Source organism: Aspergillus affinis, assembly GCF_023601865.1.
Source record: "Aspergillus affinis strain CMG 70 chromosome Unknown NODE_218_length_29242_cov_82_965644, whole genome shotgun sequence".
Lineage (NCBI taxonomy): Eukaryota > Fungi > Ascomycota > Eurotiomycetes > Eurotiales > Aspergillaceae > Aspergillus > Aspergillus affinis.
Window position 1 is genome coordinate 19,287 of NW_026515999.1, and position 9,956 is coordinate 29,242.

Genomic DNA, 9,956 nt, shown 5'->3' on the forward strand with positions numbered 1-9,956 from the left:
GGTCTAGAGCATCGCGTGTTCTGGATGGAAGGGGGCGGGTCTTATCAGATGTGAAGCCATTCAGACCCGGGCGGAGTAGTCAGAGCAGTCAGAGTAGTACGGAGGAGTCAGCTCTTCCTCCTTTGGGGGACTGAGACCAGGCACGGGGTTCCATTCCCGATTGGGCTAAGCGCAACAGCTCCCTTCTATGCTTACTGACTCACATTCACCAGAATAGTTACATACTTGGTTATCTTCCTATCTGTTATCTACTGCGGACAGCGGACACAATGATGATATATGATAGAGCTATCGATAATAATATCTATCGGACTACGCGTGAGTGCTGCAAGGGACGGACAACCCATCAGTTACGCGTCATATACCCTAGCCAGCAGTCCACATTCGATCCTATGTCATAATATTCTCGACAGAAATGAGCTCATGCTTTGCCCTGTAGATCATCAATCTCAGCAAGGCAAATCGGTCACCTGCTAGGCCACAATGCATGATGCTGACGGTACTGCGGTGATTGCGTGCGACCGGATTCTGCAGACTGCATAACAGCAATGTGCCAGTTGTTCCTGAATGCCGGAGGAAATCATTTCAAGCGGCATTCCAAGCTCTCAACGAGCCCGAGTCAATTGATCCCGACAAAGGAGAGTTATCATCGGCTGGAGTTCGGTTCGTGGTGACGCCCTGAAGGCAAGCTAGATCATCCATCTGCATCCACTGCCGTGAGGTCACTGTGGAGCAGGGTTCCCAACTCCCAACTGTCCGCGCCGAATGCCGTCTAGACCGGAAAGCCTTTATATTAAATCTCATGCCGTTCGGAATCGGGGCTGAGCTGGGACAATGCGGGTCTGGAGCTGTACCTAGCACCGCATATGGGCGGCATCAAATTATAAGTATCGTACAGAGTACATGATTCCGAGAGACAAGGCTCAAGCAAGGCCTGAACTGCTCGCATGGAAATAAAAATAAGCGCCTCCTTGAGTTACCCAGGGGGCCCCAAGTTTGGGTCGGACGGGGCGCCCGTCGACGCTACAGGGCAAGTGGCGGTGGGTATGGATTTCTGTGACAAACACATATTGAGAGCGAGCATCATTCATCGAACAAGCGAGACGAGATCAGCAGGACGGAGAGGAGATCAGCCAGGCTCCTTGCAGCGTCGACATGCTGCAACGTCGACGGGCAGATTCGCAATCATTCCAATCGAGAGTCGACAAGAATGGGATGAGGGGAGGGTGAGAAAGGAAAATACTCCGTAAAGAAGAGAGAAGAGAGAAGAGGGTCGGTTCGCTCTACAGTGCTCCGTACTCCATACTCCAAAGAGGCAGTTGAAGGGAGTCATCGATAGCGTCCCGATAGACGGGCAATTAGTGATGAATAATGGCAAATGGGAATTAATCCTGCCCTGATAGGACAAATCCAGACAAAGCAGACAAACACCGCCGATCCCGCAGCCGAATCCCGCGAGATCATTGGCTGCCGCCCCCAGTAGTCGGTGAACGCGACCACGTGACCCTTAGTCGGGCCGACCATCGCACTTTGCCCTTTTCCTGCATTAAATTTTAATTAAATCTCCTGACCGCCTCGACTCGCTTTTTCTCTTCTTTCTCCTTCTTCCTTCCCCCGTCCGTTCTTGACTCACTCATCTCAACTCACACTTCTGACACCAGACTTGCATCGACTCGTCTTCATGTTAATTTAAATTACTTTCTCTCCCCCTTTATCTATTTCAGTGACTGGCAATCCCACAGTCGCGCTTATGCGTTTGCATTCCATCTTCACTTCTCAGGTAAAGTTGCCCATGCCACCACCGATGTCATACCGTCCCCAGCGTGGACAAAAGCTCAATTGACGTCCAGTAAACCTTGTATCATTATGACTAACTTTATCTCTTACAGGACTACATCTCGGATCAAATCTGGAAGGCTTCCGGAAACTACTGAACTCAACATCCACTACCGCTTCTTTCTCGTCACGCTTCTAAATCTATCTCACTATGTTCGCTCGACTCTTCAAGGCTATGCCCGCCCGGGCCTCTGCCTTCCCTTCCGTGAATGCCTCTATCCAGTCTCGGTTTATGGCAACGGTGCGTCAACAGCGTGCCGTTCCTGAACGCGCAACCTTTACGATCCGAGATGGTCCTATCTTCCACGGCAAGTCCTTCGGTGCTCGTTCCAACATCTCCGGAGAAGCCGTCTTCACCACCTCTCTGGTCGGATACCCCGAGTCTCTGACCGACCCGTCCTACCGTGGACAGATCCTGGTCTTCACCCAGCCCTTGATCGGAAACTACGGCGTCCCCTCCGCGGAGAAGGACAAGAGCGGTCTGCTCAAGTACTTCGAGTCCCCCAACCTCCAGGCCGCTGGTGTTGTGGTGGCCGACGTTGCTGAGCAGTACAGCCACTGGACCGCCGTCCAGAGTCTGGGCGAGTGGTGCATTCGGGAGGGTGTGCCTGCTATCTCGGGTGTCGACACTCGTGCCATCGTCACCTACCTTCGTGAGCAGGGTTCCTCTCTGGCCCGTATCACCGTGGGTGAGGAGTACGATGCCGATCAAGACGAGGCTTTCGTCGACCCGGAGCAGATCCATCTGGTCCGCCAGGTTAGCACAAAGGCCCCCTTCCACGTGCCTGCCGCCGACCCCCAGTGCCACGTTGCCGTTCTGGACTGCGGTGTTAAGGAGAACATCCTGCGGAGCTTGGTCAGTCGTGGCGCCAGCGTCACCGTCTTCCCCTTTGACTACCCTATCCACAAGGTCGCCCACCACTTCGACGGCGTCTTCATCTCCAACGGCCCTGGTGACCCCACTCACTGCCAGGCGACTACCTACCACCTGGGTCGCTTAATGGAAACCTCTCAGGTGCCCATCTTCGGTATCTGCTTGGGTCACCAGTTGCTGGCTCTGGCTGCCGGTGCCCGTACCATCAAGATGAAGTACGGAAACCGTGCCCACAACATCCCCGCTTTGGATCTGAGCACCGGCCGCTGCCACATCACCAGCCAGAACCACGGTTATGCCGTTGATGCTTCCACCCTGCCCTCCGACTGGAAGCCCTACTTCGTCAACCTGAACGACTCGAGTAACGAGGGTGAGTATCTTTTGCCCATTGATCTCATAATGAATTCATGCTAATGACAACCAGGTATGATCCACAAGACTCGCCCCATCTTCAGCACCCAGTTCCACCCCGAGGCCAAGGGAGGCCCTCTGGATTCCTCGTACCTCTTTGACATCTATCTGGACAGCGTCATCAAGTACAAGAACAGCCAGCTGGCTTTCCACCCCACCCGGGAGACCACTCCCAGCCCTCTGCTGGTTGATTTGCTGGCTAAGGAGCGTGTTGGTGTGCAGCCCACCATTGGCATGCAGAACGTTGCTGCCACCGCTGCCACCGGTGCCGCCGCCGCTTCTGCTGCTTAAACAAAAGCTTTCAGGAGATTCATTGTGTACATGGCGTCCGGGTTTCCTTCGGTTTTAGGCTGGGATTTGTTCGAGTTCGGTAAAAGGGTTTCGTACATTTAAAATTGACTATAGTCATGAATGAATATATTCTTCAATTCAATTTACACTTTGCGTAGCACTCACCTCCCTTCACCCTTTTTACAAGTATCCAAGGATCTGTAGAAAAGACTATCTCTCAGAAATGAACCATTACTCAATATCGTTCTTATTTTCAATAAAGTTGACTAGCTGTCCTTGACATCCGTAGTCTAATAATAGACCGCCCGCCTTTATCTCTTTATCTCTATTTCGCAACAATCGAAACCACATCCTCATCAGCAATAACATGCGACAATCCCACCCGTTGCGGAACGTGTCTTGCACTCGCACCCCACACCATCGCATACTTGAACGTCTCCTTCAGCGTGCGGTGTACCTGGTCGCACACGTCTTCGATGGTCGACTGGTATCGCACGATCAGGGCTTCCGAGAAATCGGGCTCTTCGCCTTTTCTGGAGGGGTGTTAGTATCATTCTGTTCATGTATATATGCGGTTTATGTGAAGATGTAGACAAAAGAGAACATAAGGTAGATAGAGAATTGAAAGACAAGAGGCAGGGGTGCAGGGGAGGGACGTACCGTTTCGTATAAACCCGAACCAATCGCAATTCCTTCCACACTCGATCAACAACCTCTTGTACGCCCAGGTCCAGCTCGCAACTCATCACAGCCGTGTACGGTTCACGGGCTAGTTGGTCCAGGAAGTCGAGGCTGACGCTGTCGATCTTGTTGTATACGTAGAGGCTGTTTGTTTCAGTGCATTAGTGTATGTGCTAGATCTAGCTAGGTCGATAAATATCGATGTGTAGAGGGCAACCTTACCATCGGATGTACTTTCTATGGTCCTTCATGATCACGTCGATGAAGTCGTCGATTGTCGCTTTTAGTTGAATTGGTCAGTATTTTGATTCACAGGTGTTCAGGACGCGATTGTCCTACCGTATTCATCTCGCACCAGAACCTCACAGTTCAGGATCTTATAGTCACGCAGCACGTTATAGAGCATCTTCTCGTCCAGGTACTTGGGTGGAGTCTGGAACGTGATTTTCATTCCTCCGGCCTTTTTGGCTTTCAGGTAGATGTTCCTGCGTGGTGGTTAGCATTGATTGAAATCGAGGGTGAACAAGATGCAGCATCAACGTACGGAGGTTCCTTGTTCAATCTGATTCCAACGGCATCCAATTCCGCCTCCAGCAATGCCCGTTGTTCGGCCTTCTTGGTAGCGTCCAGGACCATGAGAATTAAATCACTGGTCTATATCCATGTCCATTAGCCAACATATGGATTCCATAGGTCTGAGAAGGAGGAGACAAACCTTCGCCGCCGAAATCACCTGTCGTCCTCGACCCTTACCCTCCGCGGCTCCCTCAATGATACCCGGCAGATCGAGAATCTGGATCTCAGCACCCCCATACTCCAACACACCCGGGATAGCCGTGAGCGTGGTAAAAGAGTAAGCGGCGGCCTCACTCCTCGTCTTGGTGATCTTGCTCAGGAACGTCGATTTACCGACCGATGGGAAACCGACCAGCGCGACTCGCGCATCACCGCTCTTGCTGACGTCGAAACCTGCGCCGCCGCCGCCGGATCCGCCCGTGGGCTCTAGTAGTTGGGCTCGTAGTCGGGCGAGTTTTCTGGAGAACAAAGAGAAAGGTGGGGTTAGTATGTTTGGATTGGGTTGGGATTGAGGATTGGATGGGAGGGTGTGGGCTTACCCCTTCAACAGACCAAGATGGTACTCTGGAGAGTAAGTGTCAGGATGTCTGTGTTAATGTTCAAAGGAAAGAGGTTGGTTCCGCACCTGTGGCCTTGTTCTCTGTTTTATCAGTTAGCTAGCTGCGGGGTCATCGTTGGAAGCTATTCGGTGTGATCGTGACTTACTCTGCGTCCTGCGCATCTCATCCTCAATCCTGACGAAGGTGTTAGAGCCAAATTCAAATCCATTGTCTCCACGATCAAACCAGAGCCCTGAACATACTCCTTAATCTTCTCCGTGATGTTCACCATTTTGACGGTTAAAAAGAGCCCCGCGGACCCAACTGCCAGCAGACAACTTGGAACGTATGCGACACCGAAGGGGGACAATGGTCCAAGAACAAAAGACCGAAGGAAACAGCAAGAAAGCAAAAAAAAAGTCCCTCTGGCAAATGAAAAAGATGCAAGTCCACGAGTGGTGAGCAACGCCAACCAAGTCCGGGGAACATCCTCTGCTATCAAATTCGTCGCGATGCCAAGCCTTACGTAATCTCCGCCCGAACTTCTCTCGTCTTCAACTTTCGCTTTCTTTATCCTCCGCCATTCTTCCTCTAATCTTGCTTGTCCACAAGCGATCCCTTTCACTTAAACACATACACACACAAAATGGCCGACACAGAATTCGTCAGCTCCACGGAGCAACAACAATCCCCCCCTACAGAATCCGTCCTCCCTCCCACCAATGAATCCGAAATCGAAACCGCCCTCACAGTCGCCGGCGGCGGCGACGAAACAGCCCTCGTCGAAGCCGACGGCCAAAAGAAGACCAAAAAGATCATCCGACGAAAGCGCCGACCTGCCCGGCCCCAGATCGACCCGGCGACCATCAAATCCGAGCCGCCGCCACAGACTGGAACGACGTTCAACATCTGGTATAATAAATGGTCTGGCGGCGACCGCGAGGACTCGTTATTGTCGAAACATGCGGCGCCGTCGCGTTGCAACGTCGCTAAGGATAGTGGATATACGAGGGCGGATAAGGTGCCTGGGTCGTATTTCTGTTTGTTCTTTGCGCGCGGTATCTGGTATGTTTGAATCTCTATCTATATTCCTAGCTCATTCTCATCTCTTTCTATATTGAAGGGAGTCCAGCCCTCTTCTTGACCTGGCAAGGCTAATACGTTCATACTGAAACAGTCACAAAGGTCACGAATGCGAATACCTCCACCGCCTCCCAACCCTACACGACCTCTTCAACCCCAACGTCGACTGCTTCGGCCGCGACAAATTCAGCGACTACCGCGACGACATGGGCGGCGTGGGTTCCTTCATGCGACAGAACCGCACGCTCTACGTCGGCCGAATCCACGTCACCGACGACATCGAAGAAGTGGTGTCTCGCCATTTCGCCGAATGGGGCCAGATCGAGCGCATCCGGGTCCTGACCTCGCGGGGCGTCGCGTTCATCACGTACTCGAACGTCGCGAATGCCGAGTTCGGCAAGGAGGCCATGGCCCACCAGTCTTTGGATCATAGCGAGATCTTGAACGTGCGCTGGGCGACGGCCGATCCGAACCCGCTGGCGCAGAAGCGTGAGGCGCGGAGACTGGAGGAGCAGGCTGCTGAGGCGGTGAGGAGGGCGTTGCCGGCGGATTTTGTGGCGGAGTTGGAAGGGAAGGATCCCGAGGCGAGGAAGAGGAAGAAGATTGAGGGGAGCTTTGGATTGCAGGGGTATGATGCCCCTGATGAGGTGTGGTATACGAGGACGAAGCAGCTGGAGGATGCGGGGAGAGCTGGGGCCGGCCAGTTGGAGGCGCCTGATCAGTCGCTGATGATTGAGGCTGCGGCTGCTCAGGAAGTCCCGACGCAGGAATCGACGGGCGGTGGGATTTTCTCCAGCTCGACGGTGGCGGCGTTAAGGGGGCTCTCTGGAGGAAATGTCACGACAAAGCCGGCTCCTCAGGCGTCGGGCCCTCTAGTGGGCTATGGTAGTGATGATGACAGCGACTAGGGGGGCTGTAGAGGATTGCGGTTTTTCTTTTTATGATGTATAATAGCAGCGATACCTTGGGAATCTTGCCTACGTTTCTTTTCTTACAGGTTGCTGGTTTGCATAGAATGAGCATGGGTATAATTCGCTATGAACAAAATATCAAACAGAGAGGAGAATATAAATATCCACCTACGTTAATGTAAACCAAGATGTAAAGCTTCAAAGAATAACAGTAAGGAAATGCATGACATGACATATGACACATTCGTCGTTTTCATCTTCATCTCTCATTTCGTGTTCCCAGATCGTAGTACACACATGATCCCGTGCGATAGTTATATATGAACGCATTGGTGAAGTCGTCCGCGCCGTCACCCATGTGGCTCTCATTGGCGATGTCTATGAGTAATTCGTGGACCTGACTCAGGTACTTTCGTTCGGTCAGCGGTGCATTCTGTATAACTGCACGCCAGCTGTCCGGGTCCGATAGCCGTGTATCTCGGATGGCGTCCAGGAGGTCATCCCGAGTGTCGATGGCCGCGATAGGTCCGTTCAAGGCATCTTCGATGACTTCTCGGGAGCGGAATAGAGCTATAAGTACGTGAGTAAGATACTCGTGTGCTACTAGAGAATTTGATATTACCCGTTTCGACAATGTTCCTTCGGTTGGACTTCTTGCTGCGATGCTGGGGCACCAAGATGCGCACATCGTTCACTCGCTCACTCGGCCCATTGAGATCAGGTTGGCTGGACAGTCGGGATTGTCGGAACGAGTCCGTGACGCCTTCACGCTGATTGCGTGCCCGGATTTCGTTGCGAAGCCAGGGAATGAGCTCGGCACCCCTCACATCAAGTTCCTCCTTGGGTTCAAGACATCGGATCTTGAAGCCTCGCTCCTGGCTGTCTTGCTTTACAATGACGATCCAGCTATGGTTATGCTCCTTGTACTGAGCGAGGAGCTCCTCTAGCGAGGAAGCGTCAATCGCGATCTCTGCACTGACGTCAGCCGCCCAGAGATCCTGCGCGATCTTCACGCCAAGCGTGCGCAGAACAGTCGCGTCGAAGCTAGCAACAAGTACATCGCACTATTGTTCATTAGCCAAAGAAAATGCCGACGGAGAGAGGGACACGTTCTACTCACTCTTCTGGCTCGCCAAAAAGCCCCGATTTCAGTCTCTGTTTGCTTGGGAGAACTCTTGGTAGAACCACGAAAATAGTCGAGCATGACTGAGTTGAGCTTATCCCAGCTTAGATTGAACCCAACAGCATGTGTGTGCGAGCGGCTTGTTAGGACCTTGGGACGAAATTCTTTCACCAGGGAGTCATATCGACCGCCGGCTGCGAAGACATCCCGGCGTTTGCTGTCGAAAACACACTGGAACAGAATGCTACCTCGGAAGAATTTGTCGTTCAAGCTTCCAAGAGGGTTGATATAAACCTTGCGCTTTACGTCAAACGCCTGAAGATAAGTCAGGAGTAGGTTCAGCCGGACAAAGATAGGTGCCAGCCGTTCGGCATATGGGGTACCCTCCATGATGGTGCGCAGTCGCTTCTGTGTTTGCTTTGGAGAATCTGTCACATGTTAGTCCCGAGATCAGCTTACTCGACAGATGGAGACAGACCTTTGAAATCGAATCTCGCCAGATCGTCCAACGAGGTTGAAGCGATACCGATGGCCGGAGACCGGAGCTCACTGCGGATCTTCGACATTGTCCACTTTCCAACGTTTAATTTGCTAATCACCTCTTTCGCCAAGGGAATCTTGGATGGCGTGATGCGGCAAAACTCCATGATCAACTGGAGCAGATCGGAATGATTGACCAGGAAGCACATAGGAGCCGATCTCAGCGGCGGGAAATCGTCGATGATCTCGTCGAGGACTTTGATGGTCTCGGCTTCCTTCAGGGCCAGATCAAGAGTGTTATGTGACACAATATCAAAGTCCACCTCTCTGTGGGTTCGAGGTTCACCGCCATGCGGTGTCTCCCTGTATACCGTACCGAACGCGAACGTCTTTTCAAGTGAAGCATCTTGCCGAGGAATCGCACGCGCATTGGGAAGTGTCAGATCAAACGGCAGTTGGAGCAAGTTACCGGTAGAATCCAGCAGTCGCACGGCACCATTGTTGTAATGTTGTGATCTGGGGAACAGCATCTGTCTCGCATTTTCGACGGCCCCGTGTCTTCGGAAGATCGACGTAAGTCTCTCTTTGACCAGACCGTGGATGAGAAGCTCATTAGCAGCTGGCGCCCCATGGGAATCCATATCCCAGGCAATGTCTTCAAACTTCTTGGGGGACTGGGAGAATATTGCCGATAGAATTTTCTTGTAATCGGGAGAGTTAGGGTCCGACAGCAGGTGCATGATCGCTCGTCGAAAGGTTTCCTCCTCCACCTGCAGAGGGATTTGACCGCTGTGAAGAAGCTCCGACGCCGAGGGCCGTTCGCTAGGACTGTGACTCAAAAGAGACTCGATAATCCTGCCCTGTACGACCTTTTCAGAGTATTGAAATGTTGATGGAAGCGTGTGGTTCTTCTCTCTAATCGCTCGTAGTGTCTGGTCTCGCTCCATACCCGTCGGCAGAGCGTGGCACATTTCGAAAAAGATTACACCCAAAGAGTACATCTACATCTGTCAGCCGGTGCTTTTCCTGTGTTCCCTTTATGGAAAAAAAAAAAAAAAAAAAAAAAAAAAAAAAAAAATGAAAAGAAACAACCAAATTGAATATAAAATTTCCCGAAAAGCAACATTTGAAAACCGGCGCAAGGGTGATGG

At 52.0% G+C, this 9,956-nt stretch overlaps 4 protein-coding genes across 4 annotated transcripts; 2 read left to right on the forward strand and 2 right to left on the reverse strand.

Moving 5' to 3' along the window:
• Positions 1 to 1,987: 1,987 nt before the first annotated feature.
• On the forward strand, positions 1,988 to 3,412 carry cpa1 (carbamoyl-phosphate synthase (glutamine-hydrolyzing) CPA1; the record flags this gene model as incomplete). Its single annotated transcript, XM_053095224.1, has 2 exons — positions 1,988 to 3,080; positions 3,135 to 3,412. 2 exons carry the CDS (start codon positions 1,988 to 1,990, stop codon positions 3,410 to 3,412), a joined length of 1,371 nt encoding a protein of 456 aa, XP_052950089.1.
• Positions 3,413 to 3,737: 325 nt separating this feature from the next.
• Positions 3,738 to 5,500, reverse strand: KD926_004515 (putative GTP binding protein (Gtp1); the record flags this gene model as incomplete). Its single annotated transcript, XM_053095225.1, has 10 exons — positions 3,738 to 3,945; positions 4,073 to 4,237; positions 4,316 to 4,373; positions 4,433 to 4,578; positions 4,638 to 4,747; positions 4,809 to 5,127; positions 5,209 to 5,233; positions 5,295 to 5,309; positions 5,375 to 5,403; positions 5,472 to 5,500. 10 exons carry the CDS (start codon positions 5,498 to 5,500, stop codon positions 3,738 to 3,740), a joined length of 1,104 nt encoding a protein of 367 aa, XP_052950090.1.
• Positions 5,501 to 5,854: 354 nt separating this feature from the next.
• cwc2 (active spliceosome conformation promoter CWC2) lies at positions 5,855 to 7,199 on the forward strand (the record flags this gene model as incomplete). Its single annotated transcript, XM_053095226.1, has 2 exons — positions 5,855 to 6,273; positions 6,386 to 7,199. The coding sequence occupies 2 exons, from the start codon at positions 5,855 to 5,857 to the stop codon at positions 7,197 to 7,199; spliced, it is 1,233 nt and encodes a 410-aa protein (XP_052950091.1).
• Positions 7,200 to 7,461: 262 nt separating this feature from the next.
• Positions 7,462 to 9,776, reverse strand: cpcC (putative protein kinase (Gcn2); the record flags this gene model as incomplete). Its single annotated transcript, XM_053095227.1, has 4 exons — positions 7,462 to 7,772; positions 7,825 to 8,266; positions 8,323 to 8,753; positions 8,804 to 9,776. 4 exons carry the CDS (start codon positions 9,774 to 9,776, stop codon positions 7,462 to 7,464), a joined length of 2,157 nt encoding a protein of 718 aa, XP_052950092.1.
• Positions 9,777 to 9,956: the final 180 nt, after the last annotated feature.